The 22,149-nt window shown below is 36.8% G+C and overlaps 1 protein-coding gene across 1 annotated transcript in view; it reads left to right on the top strand.

Annotated features, from left to right (window-relative positions):
* PDE3B (phosphodiesterase 3B) overlaps positions 1-22,149 on the top strand; it is a 164,434-nt gene that overhangs the window by 138,515 nt on the left and 3,770 nt on the right. The window contains exons 9-14 of the mRNA XM_055317939.1: positions 701-838; positions 2,016-2,127; positions 3,981-4,094; positions 8,048-8,247; positions 16,694-16,897; positions 18,982-19,143. Coding sequence (XP_055173914.1) covers positions 701-838; positions 2,016-2,127; positions 3,981-4,094; positions 8,048-8,247; positions 16,694-16,897; positions 18,982-19,143 — 930 coding nt within the window. The remainder of the gene's footprint in view (positions 1-700; positions 839-2,015; positions 2,128-3,980; positions 4,095-8,047; positions 8,248-16,693; positions 16,898-18,981; positions 19,144-22,149) is intronic.

The raw sequence follows: 22,149 nt of genomic DNA, 5'->3' as shown, positions 1-22,149 counted from the left end.
CCTGCATAGTTCACATTTGTGTTGTTCAAGGGTCAAGTGTACTTCTGAATTCATCATCATCCTAGAACAATAAAGTGTATTTATTGTAAAATGAACAGATTTTTAGTTTTATAGTAGATATATTACTTTGTATGCTGATGTTTTCCTCATCACATGTTTTCCTGTTAACGTGTGAGGAACATGTGCATAAAGCATTAAAAAACATCTTATGGTAGCAGTTTTTTTTGTTCCTAAGTTCAAAATTTAAGCTATTTAGGGGAAAAAAAGTATCCATTCCTTTTGGGAAGTTAAACTAGTAATAAATGCCAGTGTTAAGATAGGAGTCTCTTTCTATTGCCCTTTTAATACTTATAACTTCTAAAATGAAAATAGGGGATGATTTTACATTTGTATATAGTGTTTTGGAAATACAGTATTTTCTTTTTAAAAAGCACTGTGAAAATCAGTAAGTCTTCTGACACCTGGAAGATAAGACATTTTTACATTTTTCTGAAGATAGCATTTTACAAAGAGGAGAACTAGGAAGTACAGATTATATTTGAGGAGAACTTCTATAGAAAATAGTATTATTTTTAAAAAAAGAAAAAAGTATTGACCATTTTTTCATTTTCAATTTTGACAATTTTTAGCTGTGGATTTAACAATATTTTTTAAAGATAAGATTAAGTAGGTTTGTGTGTTTTTCCCCCTCTGGGTACAGATTGAACAGGAAGCACCACTGGACCTGATTTTAATAGAAGATTATGACTCCTTAATAGAAAAGATGAGCAACTGGAATTTTCAAATATTTGAAGTTGTGGAAAAAATGGGAGAGAAATCAGGAAGGATCCTTAGTCAGGTTTGTTTAAAATTTCTACCTTTTAATTATAAATTTTCTTGAATCTTTATAAAACACAGAATCTAAAAATATGTAATATTGGTTTAGACACAAGTTCAACATTGTTCACTGAATTTTTTTCACAAATGAAGTTTTCAGTAGAAAATCTGAAGAAACATATATACAAAAACTCATATATAAAAATAATTATATTGCTATATTTTATATAATTTTATTTGAATGAAGGAAAAGTATTTGTTATATATTAGTGGGATTTAATTTCACTATAGAATAGAGTTACTTTATATTGAACCCTGAGGTTGAAAAGGACATGAAAGGTGAGCTAATTCTAACCACTGAAACTTATGTTTTTGTGTTTTTTTTTCACCTGCCCTCCCTGCACTTTACCCAAGGCCAAATGTTTCATTTCATGCTAGAACCATGGGAAAATAGTTCCTTTTTACCACCCAGTCAGTGTTCTCCCTGAGGGGTTCATACAACAGCATCAGATTAACCATCCCAAAATATCACTCTCATTATCTTCAAAGTATTTTATTAATGAAATATACAAACCTAAGGATAATTTATGTAGATGGCATATAGTTTCCTCTCACTGAAGTTTTTAGAGACAAAAATGTAATAAATATACTGTTCTGACTTCTGTTAACACCTAGGACTAGAGTAAAATAGAATTCATATGCCCTTTAATAAATTGTAAATAAAATTAAGCTAAAGGGAAGAATGGAAAATTTTTATTTATTTTAGATTTATTTTTTTAAATTTTATTTATTTATTCTTGAAAGAGATAGAGAGAGAGAGAGAGGTGCAGAGACACGGGTAGAGAGAGAAGCAGGCTCCATACAGGGAGCCCGATGTGGGACGTGATCCCGGGTGTCCAGGATCACGACCTGAGCCAAAGGCAGAAGCTCAACCACTGAGCCACCTGGGCTGCCCAGAGAATGGAAAATTTTTAAAATTGGGACATGATGTGGTAAATCTCTCTTTGGTTTTCAAAGGTTTAGGGTGATATCTTCCTTTTTAATGTTTTGAAAAGAATTTCTTCTAGGAAAGTTTTTTAATAAATTAGTAACTTAAAGACATGGTAACATTCCCAAATGCAGATCACAAAAGCATATGCTGCTCAACTACAAATAGAAATTCTGACTTTATTGTGAATTTTATTTTAATTGACATTTAGGTTATGTATACCTTATTTCAAGACACTGGCTTATTGGAAATATTTAAAATCCCCACTCTACAGTTCATTAACTATTTTCGTGCATTGGAAAATGGCTACCGAGACATTCCTTGTAAGTATCAGCAGATCTTATTATAAGATAATACTGATTTTGAAACTATTATTTTTTTCCTTCATTTCTAAACACTTTTTAAATTACATGTTTGGAAAAATTTTAAATAGGGATTTAAAGTAATCTGTATCCTGCTACCTAGAGTTAATGGATTACTATTAACATTTTGGTATATATTCTTAAAACTTTTTAAAATTCATTTTTCACAAAGTGAATCATAATACAGGTATGTATTTATAATGTGCTCTTTCCCATAATTATTATGTGGTATACAGCTTTCTTTGTTAATAATTCTTCATCTAGATACCTTATCTTTTAAATGTTTGGTAACTAAGAGTGTGAGAAAATTCTTGATGTCAATATATTTAAAATTTATCCACAGAATTTCTGTTTTTAACTGTGTCCTAATTTATGGAATAATTGCTAACGGCTATTTGATTTTATGGTAAAATATAATTTGAATTTCATAATAGGGAAAGGTACAGTTTTCCTTATACATTTATACATTCTATAGTTTCCCTTTATAAAGACATATTTTGGGAAATCACTTTTATAAACAGCAAATTATCCTTAAATTGGCATAACTCATTAATAATGTTACTTAATATGAGTTATATGTACTATAATTTCCACTTATAAGATATGCTTTTAAAAAAGTGACTGCATTTTATAAATAAAGTGATACTTTAAAATGGACTTCAAAGAAGGGGAATGAAAAAAAAGAGGCAATAGAGTCTCCAGGTCCAGTTAGAAGATATTAAGAAAAGAGCCTCTGGATCTAACTTTTCTAAATTTTAGTTTCCAGATTTGTAGATGGAAATTACAGTAGTCCTTTCTCTGTAGGTAGTGACAAGCCATGGAAAGCACATATCAGATTTCCTGGCACATAGTAAATGGTCAATAAAAGGTGTTAACTGTATGAATGATTAAGCTCCTTACAGACTGACACCATGTCATTTCAATAGCCTGAATCCTTTTTATTGTGTCATCTGCTGATTCTTACATGGTACTCATTAAATATTTATTGAAGTGTTGAAATCTTATTGAATATCAGCTATGACTATAATCATTAGATCCATGAAGATTAATCTCTGCTGAAAAGTTTATATTATCTACCTTTCACAGTGAGAAGTAAAAACTCAGAAGAATCTTTCCCAAGATGATAAAACTAGAAATGGCAAAGCTGGGTTTCATTTGTAGGTCTTACCTTTTCACATAGTGATAATTTCAGTAAACCAGTGTTTTCTTAATTACATACTATGTCTCAGACACTGTTTTGGATGTTTTCATATACCATTTTAACATTTAATCTTATAGCGGGCCTGAGAGATGTTTCATCCTTTTTTTGGTGTATGTGGTTTTTTTTTTTTTTTTTTTTTTTTTGATGGGGGGAGTTCAAGTATCCAGAATTTGTGACTGTTGCCTGTGTGCAAGCATGGGTCTCCATAATTCGACACTATTTACATAGTATTTTTAAAGTTACAAAATAGCAACCTTCAGTAAATTTTTCAATGCCTTTCCAGTTAGCCCTTATTTGCCTTTTCTTTGACTGCCCTACTATGTTTTCATAATGTATGTAAAAGTTTTTAAAAGACAACTTTTTAACACATCAAGAGACTTTAAAAAGAAAGATGAAACAGGGGTACCTGGCTGACCCAGTCACTATAACATGCTACTCTTGATCTCAGGCTTGTGAGTTCAAGCCCCACATTGAGCATTGAATGTAACTGTGGGAAGTTATCCTAAGCTATACATTTTATTTATGAGGATATAGGATAATAGAAAATTATTGTACTTTTAAAAATGTCCCATTAAAAACCTAACATTTTTATAAAACATTTTGATAACTTCAGATCACAATCGCATACACGCAACAGATGTCCTACACGCAGTTTGGTATCTGACAACACGGCCAATTCCTGGTTTACAGCAGATCCACAACGATCCTGCATCAGGAAATGAAACAGGTACTTCCTTCTACAAATCTTCCTTTTAATTGTCTAGAAATAATAAATCAAGCTATCTCGTTTCATTACCTCTGTTCTTTTAAATTTTTCATAAGTAACCTTTGATACATATAAAGGACTCTATCAATTTTGATGCATAATAATGACATGCAAATTAGGAAGCCTATGACTCACCTTAAGAGCTAGGTTAAGATGCAGTGCTGTTGGATCTACCATGTTTCTTTTCTGTCCCATCCTGCTGCTTGCTACCTGGAATAGTATGATAATCGTTTCTTTGCTCTTTTCTTTCAGTTCTTGTTTTTTTGTTTTAAGTATATTGCATAAATTTAAAATATATAACATTCACAATGAAAGTGAACCTACTTAAAAGCCTCGTGTAAACATTTAAATCATGATATTAAAAATCTTTCATAACATTTATGTTTTGCTCCCAGAGTTCATTCTGTTCCTCATTATAAATATAATTATTTATACAAATATAATGAATTTACATAACATGTTTCTCTTACTCTAGTTTTTAAAAGAGAGAACTACTCCAGTAAGACACACACACACACACACACACACACACACCAGGACAGAATCTACTTAGTTACAAATACCTGAGAAATACAATCATGCGAATTAAGGCAAATGTCATAGGCTTAGCCATTACTTGGCAGTCTTTGGACATGCCACAAAGTCCTGCCATTATGTTTTCTGCTGTTCCATATGTATTCTTTCACCATCCTCTTCATTCCTTCCTTTAGTTCTGTACTTCCATCAGATCATTTTCTTCAGCTTTGTTTGTAGATGTATTTATTTTCTTAGAAGAATATTTTCATGTTTTAGCATATTTGAAGATAGCTTTCCATGAACTTCTGATTTCTATAGTTTCTGCTGACAAGTTGGCTTTAAGTCTTACCTCTCCTGAAAAGTAATACATCCCTTTTCTCTTTGCTATTGGTTTTTAGCATTTGTCTATGATGTACTCAGCGTATTTTCTTTGTAGTAAGGCTGCTTGGGGTTTGGTGAACTTCTTGAATATGTTGATTAATAACTTTTATTGATTTCATAAAACTGCATGTCTTCTGTCTGCAAGAGCATGTCATCTATAAATGAAGATCTTTTTACCTCTTTTTGTGTGTTGATCTCAGTCTATCAATAACCAGTGTTGTGGCTGGACCAGCCCTGTGGTTATTATGATTGCAAGATGCCCTTTAGCCATAACCATCAAGAAATTTTTTTAAAATAAAGGTTTATTACATACAGGAATTGAAAATTACACAGCATATTTGGGACCACAGATTATGATCATGGGGGGAGAAAGGTCACAGAAAGGGAGAAAGAGAGAGAGGGCATGAGAGCACGTGAGCTCAAGCATACATATAAGCAGACACACCTGAGGTTCTGCTTTTTATTAAAGTCAAGAGTGGGGGTTTCACTGGCTCACTCTTTATTGGTGAATTTAAAACATAAGAGCAGGAATTTAAAGTATGGGGAGAGAAAGAACCAGCATCCCAAATGGTCAGTTATTGAAATCAACCAGGATTTCTAAAAAAAGAACTGGTGTGACCATTTATCTAGACAGGTGCCTGGGAGTGTGTTTCTTTGAGGTGCCTCTTTGAAATGGATGCCTGGGAGATGAAAGCTTAAATCAAGCACTTATGTTACACAAAGTGGGGGAAGCTGTTAGGGATTATACTGTACTCTTCTTCTCCAGTCTGGAGGCCTCCTTTTAAATTAATCAGTTTAAAAGACTCACCATTTTTTAAAGAGAGTAAACAAATGGGACCTATGATAATTACACTGAATTGTCCTTGCCAGCTATTTTAGTTTATATATTTTTAATTTCATGTTAAACAAAAGAAAAACTGGGATGCCTGGGTAGCTCAGCAGTTGACCATTTGCCTTCTGCTCAGGGCGTGATCCCAGTCCTGGGATCAAGTCCCATTTCGGGCTCCTTGCATGGAGCCTGCTTCTCCTGTCTCTGCCTCTCTTGTCTGCGTCTCTCTCTGTCTCTCATGAATAAGTAAATAAAATCTTTAAAAAACAAAACAAAACTGAATGTATTAGGACCCTAATATGCAAATTTATAAGTAATTACTGAGTTAAAAGGATGTCTTTTGCCATTTCTGATATTTTATATATGTATTTATAATTCTAGGGGAAATCCAGAATGTATATAACATAGGAAAAATTCAAATTATTGGCTGATACTGATAACTAAAGTCTTACTAGAAATTTGAATATTTAGATATATCTTTATGCATTTAACTTTCTTATTTTTATTTTTTATAATTATTTTTTAAAGTTCTAGTGTGATTCTAAAACTCAATTTAATTTAAAAAATATAAATAGCAGGGCAGCCCCAGTGGCTCAGTGGTTTAGCGCTGCCTTCGGCCCAGGGTGCGATCCTGGAGACCCAGGATCGAATCCCACGTCGGGCTCCCGGTGCATGGAGCTTGCTTCTCCCTCTGCCTATGTCTCTGCCTCTCTCTCTCTCTCTGTGACTATCATAAATAAATAAAAACTAAAAAAAAAATAGTGAGTTATCTTTACAATTGTCACTAGTGTATATTAAAGTCATTATGTTAAAAGTTCATATGATGGCAAATATTGAGTGAAATAAGTTATGATAAAGGTCACTTTGGATGTTGACAAGCCAGGACATTATTCCTAGTTTCCACTGATGAAATCAATCGGTGAAATTTTGTACCTCTCAGGTATCTTTGTGGTTTTATTTGCTGTCTACTCTAAATATGGTTTATTTTTTTCCTTCTTATACTTTAAGATTATTTTAGCAAAAGTAATAGAATGACCATCTAAATAGATAAAGCCACTAAATACAAAAAAATGAAGAAATCAATAGTAAGATATTAAGTCATGGAAAACACAATGCTGATAGTAAAAATATTGTTTCTCGCTGGAGGATAAAAAGAAAAATCATGTTAAAAAAAAGAAAAAAGAAAAATTATATTAAATGAGACATTCTTTAGTTTTATATGTCTTTCCATTTTCCATAGTTTGTCTTGCCATTGTCTTATAAGGGTCTTCATGGAAGGATAAAGAGAAGGGGAAGAGAAGTTGTAGTCAGGGCTACAAATGAAATAAAAGCTTTCTGGTAAAATTTGAAAATTATGGGATCCCTGGGTGGCGCAGCGGTTTGGCGCCTGCCTTTGGCCCAGGGCGCGATCCTGGAGACCCGGGATCGAATCCCACGTCGGGCTCCCGGTGCATGGAGCCTGCTTCTCCCTCTGCCTGTGTCCCTGCCTCTCTCTCTCTCTCTCTCTCTGACTATCATAAATAAATAAAAAAATTTAAAAAAATTAAAAAAAATTTGAAAATTATGTTGAGAAGCTTAGTTTGTTAATATATTAAATTCCTAAATCTCCATACTGTTTTCATGAAATTTTATTCTCTAGATTGCTTTTCCTGTTACTTCTTGGCCATTGTCTCTAGCCCTTAAATAATAGATGTTAAGAAACCTAGAGGTTTTTAAAAATTGTTATTAGTCTGGAGGTGCCTGGGTGGCACAGTTAAGTGTCCAACTCTTGGTTTTAGCTCGGGTCAAGACCTCAGGTTGTGGGATTGAGCCCTGGATGGGCCTCTATCCTCAGCATGGAGTCTGAGAATCTCTCCCTCTGTCCCTTCCCCTGCACGTGTGCTCTCTCTCTCTCTCTCAAAAAAAAAATTAAATCTTTTAAAAATTATTACTAGCCTAAGAGAGCATCATAAAAATCTCATAATGTCTTATAAAGTAAGTGACTTCAGCATCATGTTTAACATTATTCCTCTCTCATAGCATGCATTTTGGAAATAATAGACTGTTTAAATCCTTTTTTCTAAATAGAGTTTATTTCTTAGCTTAGTCAACAAGATAAATAATCATATTACATATGGGGAATCCCATTCTTAGTCTCATTTTATGACAAAGTTAAGTGTTATGCTGGTTTATTTTGCTTGTTCCTCAGATTCTGATGGTAGAGTGAACCATGGACAAACTGCTTACATTTCTTCAAGGAGCTGCTCTATTCCAGATGAGAGCTATGGTTGCCTTTCTTCAAACATTCCTGCGCTGGAATTAATGGCTCTCTATGTGGCAGCCGCCATGCATGATTACGATCACCCAGGGCGGACAAATGCATTTCTAGTGGCTACAAATGCCCCTCAGGTAGGAAATACTTTTTCAGAAAGTGTAAAGAGTGATTGTGAGGTTTTACAACCATGTGGTATATCCTTTTTTAAAGCATCCTTCAGTTGAATCAGATAGCCATTCCATTTACATTGTAATTAATTGGATTTTAACACATGGCACTGACATGATATGTGCAAAAGAATTAAGAAAAAATTACCTTCTTCCACTTGAAAATGAATAAAATGTTCGTGAAAGAGTAACTCACTGTTTTAGGAAATTCTGGAATCCTTGCTGTCAATATTTTTGCCTGTGATCACATTGATAAAACTGACTAGTTGTAAGACTTATTTTTCCTTTTCCCTTTTTATGGCTAGAAGTGCAATGATGAAGAACTACTGTTTTTGTTGTTGTCCTCTTTTCCCCTTAAGACTCAGACTCTAAATCTCTTAACTCTGAATATTTTAGTGTCTGTAAACATTTCTTCTAGTACCACATTATTTTTGTAGCCAGCACAGCTGATAAGATGCAAGATTCCTTAATGATCAAAATTTGCATAAGAGGTAGGAGTTACCACAAATGGATATTATAATTGCAGTAGCTTTAAACATCAGGACTTGGAACAAAATCCTTGGTTTTAAGTGGTCGTGGGTGTTTGTTTAGGCTGGCAATTCCTGAAATGTCATCTTTGTTTCTGTGTGCCTTACATAGAACAAGTCATCAGCGATTGCTTGCTGAATTCATCTTAAGACTTTACTTCACCGCTCTGTGTATAAACTTGACTTCCGAGATTTTCATCTTCTGTAGCCATTCTCTGTTACTTTTCACACGTCTCTTTCACACACTCTATTTAAAATATGGAAGGTAGATTCTCTAGCCAGAACAAGAATAGGATTCCAAGACAGAGGGGGAGAGAGGGTTAAAAATGCTACATGATCGGGATCCCTGGGTGGCGCAGCGGTTTGGCGCCTGCCTTTGGTCCAGGGCGCGATCCTGGAGACCCGGGATCAAATCCCACCTCAGGCTCCCAGTGCGTGGAGCCTGCTTCTCCCTCTGCCTGTGTCTCTGACTCTCTCTCTTTCTCTGTGACTATCATAAATTTAAAAAAAAATTAAAAAAAAATGCTACATGATCATTTCTCCAGTGAGACTTTATCTATTAATAGCTCATGATTTCCACAGGTAACTTTTTAATGAATTTCAATCTAGATATTAATGTTTGTCCACTTCCTAAGAATAGCTTTGGGAGAAATTACAAACCAAGGAGCGTGTTTCCTCATGTGCAGTGCCATTCTGCAAGAATCGGAGGTGCTTTCTTTCTCTGGCTTCACACTTCATAATCTTTAAAAATCTGGTCCTGTGGTGGTGAGTCATAGAGCTGGGCAGAAGTAGCACAATACAAAAAGCACTGGTCTTTTTTTTTTTTTTTTTTTAAGATTTTATTTTATTTATTCATGAGGTGCAGAGAGAGAGAAGAGAGAGGCAGAGACACAGGCAGAGGGAGAAGCAGGCTCTATACTGGGAGCCCGATGTGTGGGACTCCATCCCAGGTCTCCAGGATCAGGCCCCGGGCTGAAGGTGGCACTAAACCGCTGGGCCACCAAGGCTGCCCAAAAGCACTGGTCTTGAGGCCAAGAGACCCGAGTTTGATTTCTGATTACCCAGTTGTTAGCTGTATGACCTTAGGCAAGTCACCCTTGTCTTTCTGAACCTCAGAATACATAGCTGAAATGATTAAGGGTAAAGGGACACCATATGGAAAGTTTCCTATTTCATGTGTTTGAGAGGCTCCTGAATCAGATGTCATATAAACAGAAATTACTGACTCTTCTTCACTCTTTGCTTCAAGTCTTTCATTAGCTTCCAGCATCGGTGAGTCGGACTTGTTTATTACCTCTCCTCTAAAGATGTGACAAGTGAGTGAATTCCAGCATTACTTCTCTCACTTGCAGATAAAATGATAATACATGAAAATTGTTCCTACAGACTATGCTCGAAACTGTTGTCCTAATCAAGGTAAAAAAAAAAAATGAAGTCTGGCTATAACATCATACCACATGTCATTTCTAACTAATCACTGTTAAGGACTGCCAGTAGATGAAGCCATGAGAAGTGCCGGGATGGGAAGGAAATTGACAGGGAGTTCAGTTGTTGAAAAGTGTAGCCTTTGCCCAGTCTCCTTGCTCCTATTTGGTCTGTTCTCAGCTCAGCGCAGCCAGAGCAACCCCTGTGTAAGTGTGAATTACATCACTTTCTGTTCCAGACGCTCCAGTGGCGTTGACCTTGCTCCTAGTAGAAGTCATGGCATGGCTCGGAGGGTCGTATACGATTTAGCCCGTTAATTCTTCTGGCTCTGTTCACCCAGGTCCAGTCTCAGTGGCCTCCTTGTTAGTGCTGCTTGTATCCTGGGCACACTCCCTTTCTGAGAGCCTCTGGGCTCCCTGCCCAAAGTGCTCTCCCCACCCCGCGTCAACATGTCTCACTTTGTCACCTCTTCCTCGTAACATTCCACACGCTCCTTCCTGGCACTCATTATGTTCCTTCTCTGCTTTATTTTTCCCATACCAATGATCATTCAGCATACCATGTATTTTGTTTTCTATGGGTCCTCTCCTCAGTGGAATATATTTTCCTAAGAACAGGGATTTTTTTTTTTTTGCCTTTTATTCCCTAATACCTAGAATCGGGCTTAACTCATAAAAATCATTTAGTAAATATTTGTTGAATGTTGAAGGATGCCTGAGTTCTTTGCTCTGCAGGACTGCTAACTTGTCTGAAATAGACTCTGTTCTTCCCAAAGTAATGAAATTCACAAGACCTTCTTCAGCTAGTGCGTGCCAGATAAGGACCCTTCTGTGAAAGCGTGAGGCGTGTTTATTAGGTAATAAAGTAGGTTCTCTCATCTTGGGAAGCTCAGTGGGTCTAATTAGGCCATAATTAGTGAAAAATGTTACTGCTTCAGTGCTAGCATATAATACGACCAACTGCATCAAATGTTCTTCATTCTCATGGTAAGGAAGGTATGCTGGGACAGTACAGGAGCATTATTTTAAGTTCTTGCTATGAAAGAAGGTGAAACATTTAGTCAGGTTTATCCCGAAGAAATGCCAATATTATAATTCTAAGAGATTTCTGAGTTCTTTTCAAATAAAAAGCTGGCTGAAAGATGGTGATTAGTGCCTGAGATATTAGAGTTTGAGAATATCTTCATATTTGGGATAAAAGGAAATGAAATCTTAGGTTGAGATTTATGAATTGAAGACAGTCATAAATGTTTCATCCCCCAAAATATGGATCAAGATGGTGACTAAACACATGCATTTGACTCCTTATTACAACAGAGAAGAATAGGTGGGGAAGGGTATTATCAGAAGATTAGAGTTTTCCAGAAATTTCTATTTCTGAAAGATGAAAAACAGATTAAGAGGTAAAAGTATAGTAGAGGGGGCTACAGGAGACTCCTGATACCATTTGCCCCTGCTTGCTACACATACACACACACACACACACACACACCCTATACATGTACACTACACATCTTTAAGTAAAGCTACTGCAACCATGCACTTACCTCAGGCAGAAAACTCATTTCTTAGATATTGAAGGAAACGGCCAAAAGAGAATAAGAATCACTAGTGTGAGTATTAGTACTTCAGAGTAAATCCTTCTCATTCTGGAAACCTAACAGTTGGCACCTGGTCTTTTTTTTTTTTTTAAAGATTTTATTTATTTATTCATGAGAGATGCAGTGAGAGAGAGAGAGGCAGAGACACAGTCAGAGGGAGAAGCAGGCCCCATGCAGGGAGCCCGATGTGGGACCTGATCCCAGGTCCCCAGGATCAGGCCCTGGGCTAAAGCCAGCACTAAACCACTGAGCCACCAGGGCTGCCCTGGCACCTGGTCTTTTTTTTTTTTATTATTTTTTTTATTTATTTATGATAGTCACAGAGAGAGAGAGAGAGAGAGAGAGAGGGAGAGGCAGAGACACAGGCAGAGGGAGAAGCAGGCTCCATGCACTGGGAGCCCGATGTGGGATTCGATCCCGGGTCTCCAGGATCGCGCCCTGGGCCAAAGGCAGGCGCCAAACCGCTGCGCCACTCAGGGATCCCTCGGCACCTGGTCTTGTAACTAAAGCAAAACCTGCTAAGTAAGTAACAAACGCCATCCACATTCACAGAGTTCCTACTCATCCTTCCCAGTTAAAGAAGAGACTCGACAAAAAAAAAAAAAAAAAAAAAAAAGAAGAGACTCGACAATAAAACAAACACAAGAGAATCTAGAATTCTTTTTTTTTTTTTATACTATCAACAGAATAACCAAGGATCACCAGACAGTAGCTTGGAAAGAAAAGGCTAAAATGGACAGAATAACCAACTACAAGGGGAAAAAGACCTAAGGAAAGCCCTTCAGCTTTTTAAAAAGATATATCAGAATTTGAGAAACACTGCATCCCTAAGAATAGGAAGCTATGAAAAAGGAAACATCAGAGAACAAATTAGAGTTCTTAGGTACTAAAAATATTACTGCAAAAAATTTTAAAAATTCAACACAAGCACTGGAACTAAATACCAGGTTATCCCTCCCAGAATTTAGACTAAAAAGAAAAGGAGATGGAAAGTTTCAGGAACTTATTTATACAACATTCATTCATTTATACAACAAATATTGGGTGCCTACTAGGAGAGGGGCACTATTCTAGACATTTAAAAAAATATTTTATTTATTCATGAGACACAGAGAGGCAGGGACACAGGCAGAGGGCGAAGTAGCTCCCTGCGGGGAGCCCAATATGGGACTCAATCCTGGGGCTCCAGGATCACGCCCTGAGCCAAAGGCAGACACAACCACTGACCTAGCCAGGTGCCCAGTAGGCATTATTATTGAAAAAACAGGCCAAAAAAATTCTGCCCCCCCCCCAATAAAACTTACATGCTAGTAAAGCAAGAAAAAGAATAAATAGTGTATGTCAGAGACAGATGATTATGATGTAAGTGCTAGGAAAGAAGTAACCCAGGGGAGGAGATGGGGAGTGCTGGCATAAGATATTATTTTCAAGTTAAATAAATCTCTGTATCCAGCTAAGCTACAGCTGAGTGTTAAAAGAAAAATAAAGAGAATCCCAAATATATAGAGGTGAAATAAATCATGTACCCCATTCATCCTTAGAAAGTTATCTAAAAACCATCTTAGCAAAAAGGGTGCTAAGGAAAACAGAGAGTCGTAGAAGATAAAGGATTATCAGAAATTTTAGAACAAACCCAGAACTTTAGGGTAAAGGGATCCCAAAATGTTCATCTTGACTATATCTTTAAGAAGTACCCTTTCTCTCTTTCTTTCTTTCTTTCTTTCTTTCTTTCTTTCTTTCTTTCTTTCTTTCTTTCTTTCTTTCTCTTTCTTACTAGCTGCTTTGCTTTCTACAGCACCTGGTTTATTTACTACATCTATTGGATTTTTTTTAAGTTAAGCATTTTTTATTTTTTATTTTATTTTATTTTTTTTTTAAATTTTTTTATTTATTTATTTACGATAGTCATACAGAGAGAGAGAGAGAGAGGCAGAGACACAGGCAGAGGGAGAAGCAGGCTCCATGCACCAGGAGCCTGACGTGGGATTCGATCCCGGGTCTCCAGGATCGCGCCCTGGGCCAAAGGCAGGCGCCAAACCACTGCGCCACCCAGGGATCCCAAGTTAAGCATTTTTTAAAATGAAAACAATTTCATGGCAGCCCTGGTGGCTCAGTGATTTAGTGCCACCTTCAGCCCAGGGTGTGATCCTGGAGACCCGGGATCGAGTCCCACGTCAGGGTCCCTGCATGGAGCCGGCTTCTCCCTCTGCCTGTGTCTCTGCCTCTCTCTTTCTCTGTGTCTCTCATGAATAAATAAATAAAATCTTTAAAATAATAATAATTTTAAAAAAGAAATAATTTCACTTAATTCAAGATTTTTGCAGTTTTCAGAAGTATTTAATCTCATGCCTATGACCTAAAGATTTTTTTAATAGATTTTATTTACTTGAGAGAGAGAGAGAGCGAGCATGCTCGCTGTCGAACAGGGAGCCCAATGTAAGTCTTGATCCCAAGACCCTGGGACCATGACCTGAGGCAAAGGCAGATGCTTCACCTATTAAGCCACCCAGACACCCCTAAGATCTAAGGATATTTTAATGTTTACTCTGTTTCTTGTGTCTCAAAATGGCACATTTGTTCAGATTTGTGAGCCTCTTCCTTTGTTTGATCAAAGTCTTTGGTATGTCTGATGGGTTTTTTCTTTTCATCTATTGAAAGATGTTTATTATTTGTTTTTTTATGTATATATTTTTTTAAAGATTTTTTAAAATTTATTTATTCATGAGAGACAGAGACAGAGAGAGGCAGAGACACAGGCAGAGGGAGAAGCAGGCTCCTCACGGGGAGCCTGATACAGGACTTGATCCCAGGACTCTGGGATCACACCCTGAGCCAAAGGCAGATGTTCAACCGCTGAGCCACCCAGGCGTCCCGATGTTTATTATTTGTTAAGATTAATTCTGTCAGTTTGTATTAAACCCTGTTTCAAACCTTTCCAACTCAAAAAAGAGAGCAAAAAACAAAGTTTGTGATCAACTACTTTGTTTTCCAAAATAGAGCTGTATTTGCCTATGGAGTGGAGGAAGGGGATCCAGAGCTAGCAAAAGCAGGGATCGGGATGCTTTAGCACAGAGTCAAAGCATGTTAGTAATTTCAGCTCCACATTAGCTGGGGTGTTGTCTTCCTTCTCTGGTTGTCACGGAGCCCTTGGTAAAAGCCAGCTGAAGCGTCATTGTTTTACCTGGAATAGTTTTTCTAAGTTTAAGCTTGGCTTCTTGTTCTGTGGGTTCACTCAGTATTCCTTCTATAGTGGAACTGACGTTTGCCTCCTACTTACTGCTCCATGATTGTTTCTTGCCGCTACTCTTCCATAGGTAGGGTTTACTGGGGTCCATCAGGGAGGGGACTCCACTCCTTCCACTTGTTCTCCAGATGGGTTTTTCTTTTTTGTGCAGTAACTCAGTTGGCCTCTCCTCTTTCTATTACCACTTTCCCCATGTCTTTGAAGTTTTCAGTATGGTGCCAATATCTAGATTTTAATTTCTTTAAAAGACTTATTTATTTAGGGACACCTGGGTGGCTCAGTGGTTGAGCATTTGCCTTTGGCTCGGGACGTGATCGAGTCCCACATCAGCCTCCCTGAGAGGAATCTGCTTCTCCCTCTGCCTGTGTCTCTGCCCCTCTCTCTCTGTCTCTCATGAATAAATAGATAAAATCTTTAAAAAAAAAAGATTCATTTATTCATGAGAGACAGGTAGAGGCAGAGAGAGAAGCTGGCTTTTTGTGGGGAGTCCGATGTGGGACTTGATCCTGGATCCTGGGATCACGTCCTGAGCCAAAGGCAGATGCTCAACCGCTAAGCTACCCAGGCGTCCTTAGATTTTAATATTGATTCAGATTTTTTTTTGCCCTCACTTTATATTTCTTGGTAATTTCAAAGGGCAGTTAGAATAGTGAAGAAATTCTGAACTTAAGTCAGCTAGTTCTACAGGGCACTTATGTGCTGCGCTTTATTGAGCTGGAAGGTAGATTACTTCTTCCTGAACAGACAAAGCTGTTCTAATAGTATATCAGTCTTCATCAGATTAGAATGTGAATTAATGAAATCACTATTAAATATAAATTGACCCCTCGGGGTCTTTGAAGCTTATTCTTTCTCTTTGGTGTTAATCATGTTAAGAAGTTACATTATTGATATATAATTGATATGTAACATTGTGTTAAGTTTAAAGTATATTTGATACACATTATCATTGTAATATTACCATCATGTCATGTAATATATCTTTTTTATGGTGAGTACATTTGAGACCTAGTCTCTTAGCAATTATCAAGTATATAATATAGTACTATTATCTGTAATCACGATGCTGGTAGATCCCCAGAACTTATTCATCCTATAACTAGAAGTTTGTACCCTTTGACCAGCATCTCCCCAATTCCCCCACACCCTGGTAACCACCATTCTAGTCTATGCTTCACCCAGGGCAGGGCTCCTGCTTCCCTTTCTTTGGTCATCACCACCACTCATTCCATGCTCCCTGAAGAGGAGAAATGCAGCCCTCCACCTGCCCTCTCTCTCTAATGATTTTACTAACAGAAGCTTTATCTAAGAAGGTTTACTGATTTAATGAAGTAGACCTCAGATATCAACTTTATAGCTCTTGAGGGCAGCATGGTGTCTGCAAAGATGAGCTTTGGAGACGAATGACCCTTTCACTCACTGGATGTGTATGCTGGAAAAGTGTACCTTACCTTTTTGTACTTTAGTAAACTCATTTAGAAAATTAGCACAACCCTTCTTCAGATATTAAAATGCTTGGCATATCGTAGTTACTCATTGTTTGTCTTCTTTCAACCTAACTCTGTTTATTATTAAAGATTAATAACTCTGAGATGCCTGACTTTTATTATTTTTCAGGCAGTTTTGTACAACGACAGATCTGTTTTAGAAAATCATCATGCTGCATCAGCTTGGAATTTGTATCTTTCCCGCCCAGAATACAACTTCCTTCTTAATCTTGATCATGTGGAATTCAAGCGCTTTCGTTTTTTAGTCATTGAAGCAATCCTTGCCACAGATCTTAAAAAGCATTTTGATTTCCTTGCTGAGTTCAATGCCAAGGTTTGTGATACAATTAATGTCTGGTTTCAATGATGGGAATCATTATTGTCAGTATCACTGATAAGTGTTTTTTAATGTAAAATTAGAATACTACTCAAAAAGTCATCCAATCTGATGTGAGACAGTCTATATGTCAATATTTTAAAAAATAACTCATTATCATAACATGTCCTGAACATACTATCACTTGCTGCATTTCCTTACTGACACACAGACTTAAAACTTTCTTTTGCATGGTGATAAGCCAATTAATGATGTAAAAGCTTTTAGGGGCAGATCTGAGAAAGCTGTGCACAGTGCCAAGCAAGGTATTTTATGAAATTAAAGATGTGTTTCTCAGTTATGTTTACCTCACTGCACCTGTTAATCCTTTCTTTTATAAGTATTTGGCTGGTGTGGGGGAGAAGTACTCTCTACTCTTCCACTTGAGGATAATGTACTCATTGAGCAACTGTTGGGATTGCCCACTCTGTGCAGTCGTGCCAGCAAAGAATAAGAACAGGTGCAAGTCCCTGCCGCCAAAGATTCGCATTCAGGAGGGAATGGAGAATCACTGCCTTCATGTGATAGTGGTACTCCCTGGAATGTGTTCTAGCCCTCAGACATTAGGGGTGGAAAAATGTTAAGAACCGCTCGCTACTCTACACAAACCTGAGGGAAGGCTGCTCCCTCTTTGGCTAGCAGGAAGCTGTTGTTTCCTTGATGACATTTGTGATGTAAAGGAAAGGTGTACCTCCAGGGTAAAGGAACTGGTAACAAAGGAGTACTGGGTTTCACCCCCTGGGAAGAGACCCGATATGTGGCTGTCATGATATTAATAAAAAACTTAAAAAATCAGTGAGAAATCCATATGCCTTTAAAGTTATTTTATAGTTGTGTAGCTCTACTAACTTTTGTTTAATAATAAAAATTCACTTAAGTGCTTAAGTCAGAGTAACAGAAGTTTTTACATGTAAAAAATCACCTAGTCCAATACTTTTGAATCTGTGTTCCTCGGAGGTTTCTATTCTGAATTTTCTCAGGAGAATCCCATATGAGTGGGGTTCTAGATCTCCTATATGGTGTCCATCAAAAAAGCTCTCCTTTTAAGTGTTTTCTATAGTGGTGGCCTACATAAATTTTCCTTTGACAAAAGGGTTTGGTGCTCCAAAAACTACCCTCATAAAAAAATTCAAAAGCCATTGATCTGGCCCATTTTCTTCATTTTTTTCCAAGAGAAAATGAGCTTTTTGAAAGGCAGAGTAATTTGCTTAATTAGTGATGATAATTACCATTTATTTAAATAACAGTGGTAGCATTTAGCATTTACTATGAACAAGGCATTTTTCATTTATTAATCCTCATGGTAATATGGTGAGATTGGTACTACTTTTCCTGTTTTATAGATGAAGATAGATTCAAGGAGATTAATTTTTTCAGTATTACATAATGAATAAATCATTGAGTCAGAATTTGAAACCATAGGGATCAGCTTTTAAGACTTTTCTTTCAACTATATTTTCCTTTCACAACTAAAGCCAACTTCTCTGTAGAAAAGTGTTCTTTTTTGAAGTAGAATTAGTTACAATTCTTAAATGATTTATTGATGTTTTGCATATACATATAATTATAGTGTATATTATACATTAATATGTTATATATATGTTATATATATACATATATATACATGTTACAATTTTCTGTGGTAATCACAAATATTGAAACCAATGATTTGTTATGTTTTTATGGTGCTCTTTTTCCAGTGAAACAAAATTATAATGAAAACTTAACCCATGGGCAGCCCGGGTGGCTCAGCGGTTTAGTGCCTCCTTCAGCCCAGGACGTGATCCTGGAGACCTGGGATCGAGTCCCACATCGGGCTCCATGCATGGAGCCTGCTTCTCCCTCTGCCTATGTATCTGCCTCTCTCTCTCTCTCTGTCTCTCATGAATAAATAAATAAAATCTTAAAAAAAAAAAAAAAAGAAAACTTAACCCATATTCCTTCCTGTGATTTAGACAGGAAGCAGTTTTAAGATAATTTGATTTTTAAAAAAAGACACTCCTGTGCCCTCAGAACCTAAAATAATTGTTTTTCCAAAACAGGCCAATGATGTAAATAGTAATGGTATAGAATGGAGTAATGAAAATGATCGCCTCTTAGTATGCCAAGTGTGCATCAAACTGGCAGATATAAATGGCCCAGCAAAAGTTCGGGACTTGCATTTGAAATGGACAGAAGGCATTGTCAATGAATTTTATGAGCAGGTAAGTTGAAGTGTGAGATTGGCAGGATTTTGAGAGCTGCCGTCTGAAGACATTAGTCTTTGGGATTTGGATAGCTCCATTAAATGTTTGAAGTCTGGTTGTTTGGACCAAAAAAATGGTTAAAAATTGTTGAATACGTTCTGGTCTTGGTATTTTCTCAGTTCGTTTTTGCTAATAAGATCTTTAAAATAGCTTATTGTTTATTTGACATGGGTCAAATGTCCCTTGAGTCCAGACAGAGGTAAGGATAGACTACATTAGGATTCCAAGGTCTCTTTTAAAACCCTGAGCGCCTATGACCTAGGATAATTTATTTTGAGTTGAAATTGTTTTCAGTTGATTCGGGGTATACTTAGATTGTATTCAAAGAATATCAACCTATTTTCAGCTCTGTTGTATAAAGACTGCCTTAGAAACATCAACCGGGCAAAAGTCCTGGTGGAGGGTTAGAAATGGGGATAGAGTAGGTATTTCATGGTATTTAAGGATTCAAAGATATAAACATAATCTTATATGTTTTAAAATCTTGTCTTTAAAATAATACTCCGGCACTGAACTCAAGTTTGTAAGCCCAATGTGGAGCAAAGCCAACCGCTGAGATGTTGAGTGTGCATCAAAGGAAGAGTCTAAGAGGCAGCCACACTAGCAGATGGGAGGGCAGGCCTCAAATTTGCCTCCTCAAAGTAGGAGAGTTGGGAATATTTAACGGCAAATAAAAAGCATCTGGGTATAAGAGAGAGAAGCTGTGTGCTTTCAAAATCAAATAAAGGAAGTTAGTAAGTAGGGAAGAGTTGAGGTAATTTTGTTGTCCACACCTGCATGAATCTTCTGCATATTTTTTCCTGTGACCATGACCAGAAAATGGCATCCTTAGCGTGATTGAAGGATGGGGTCTTAGGCACTTCAACATTAAAAGTTTATCCGTTGGACACCTGTATGTGCTAAGAGAAGGTCGGTGTTACTGACCAGTTCTGGCTGGTTTCTTGGTAAAGCCTCAAGTCTCTGCCAAACAACTAAGTCAACATTTTGGTATAATGATGTCAGGCAAGAGCATCATCTTTAGAAGCGTGATGGCAGGCTGCATTCCAAGGACAGGCAGGCTTGGATACAAAGTTACAGTTGCATTCTTTAGTCCCTTAACCCTCAGGTCGCTGGCTTCACCACCACTTTGCAGAATCTTTACCATTTTTTTTTTTTGATCCAATTCTGAAGCACCCTACAATGTAGAAGTATATGGATTTCCCCACAGGCCAACATTTCATTATCTCCAAAATACTGATTGGATCTTTTTACCTTTAGAATCGCATTCCTTGTGAGTCCTTGTTGGCCCTAATAACTGGGCAAGATCAAGAGGTCTACCAAATGAGGCCTTTGTGATAGAGTTTGCCTACCACGAGTTTCTACTCCAACAGGAGTGATCAATTTGACTCCATAAACCATGCATACTTATCTGCTATTCCGTGTTACACCCAAACTGAATAGTGAATGTGCAGACTCTCACTCACCTCAGCTAAACATCCCAGCACAACACTTACTCTGCAATTTACAAGTTACAAAATATTATACCGTGGGGAAAAACAACAACAACATAGGAATACATAAGTACTTCAGGGTTATTAATATTTTACCACTTTGATACATTTGAACTAAATTATATATAATTTTGAGATCTAAATGGTTATAAATATTTACCTTATAATTGCAATATAGTATTTGTATATTACCATCTTCCTTCTCAAAGATAATTGAAACTGGCCTCAGGCTTCAGTTCCTATTCACAAAAGAATTTTATGCTAAGGAAAAGGCCATATTTATATTATCTGTGCAAATAAAGGTAATGAAAAAGGTATTAGTATATGCCAATTTTAGAACACTCACTAATTCAGTAAAAAGAACATTAGAAAAGTTCATTTTTAAAGTATATAAAACTCTTACTAAAAAGTTGGAATCCATGCTTGATGTTGAATCCTGGGTTCTCTTCATTACCAGGAGCGTGACCTTGGGGGAGTTATTTAATCTCTCTGTTTCTTCATTGACAAAATAGGAATATTTGATGGTATCTACCTCACAAGGTTGCTGTGAGAATTAGGTGAACTAACACAGTTCTTAGAACAGTTCCTGACATGTAAATGCTCAATAAATGTCAGCTATTATAATTCCAGATCTGTCACTAAAAACATTATTTCGGACAGTTTTACTTAACCTAAGTTTCATTATTCAGATATTAAAGGAGAAAAATGTCCTACACCAGAGTTGTCATGAAGGTTGAAGGTACTAATCTATATGAAAAGCTTAGTCTTCATCAACACTATCAAATTTCTTTCTCAATCTGGTTATGCTATTGTTAAACATCCTTCGGATATGGATGCAAAATTCTAACCTTGCCCAACTTTTAATTTTTTTATTGGCCTAATCATCCTGTCTTTATAAACCCTTATAGCTTTGTAAGTGCCACGGGCTTAGAAAAACCAAACTCCTTAAAAAAAAAAAAAAAAAGAAGAAGAAGAAAAAAAAAGCCAAACTTATAAAATTGTAGAATCTTGTGGCTAAATCCAAGTCAGGTTTTGTTTTTGCCAACAATGGTTTTCTTCCTTACAGAAGGTAAAAATCATAGATTTTCAGTCATGGGCCAGTCACTAGGACAGTTTCTGGTTGTTGCCCCATCACAGGTAGACACCGCTTGCCTACACAGTCTGTACATTCTGGGGTTTCTTCATTCCCCACCAGTTCAGACACTAGGAATGAAAATATTAATAGTACCCTTTGGGGAACTATGCTAAATACTTGGTATAACATTGCTTTTCATCCATATAGCAACCTTGTAGATTATTAAAATTTTACACATGAAATGGATATAGAGCTTGCTCAACACCACACAGGTAGTAGGTGGCAAAAGCAGGGTTTGAAACCACGTGTGTCTGATCTCAAAATACACTCTCTGCAGCCCTGGAGATGAGTGGGAGGGTTTCAGAGGCAGGCAGTTGGAGCACTGGACCTGCCTCCTCA

Source organism: Nyctereutes procyonoides, unplaced genomic scaffold, assembly GCF_905146905.1.
Source record: "Nyctereutes procyonoides isolate TBG_1078 unplaced genomic scaffold, NYPRO_anot_genome, whole genome shotgun sequence".
Taxonomy (NCBI): domain Eukaryota; kingdom Metazoa; phylum Chordata; class Mammalia; order Carnivora; family Canidae; genus Nyctereutes; species Nyctereutes procyonoides.
This window is presented reverse-complemented; position numbering and strand designations above follow the sequence as displayed.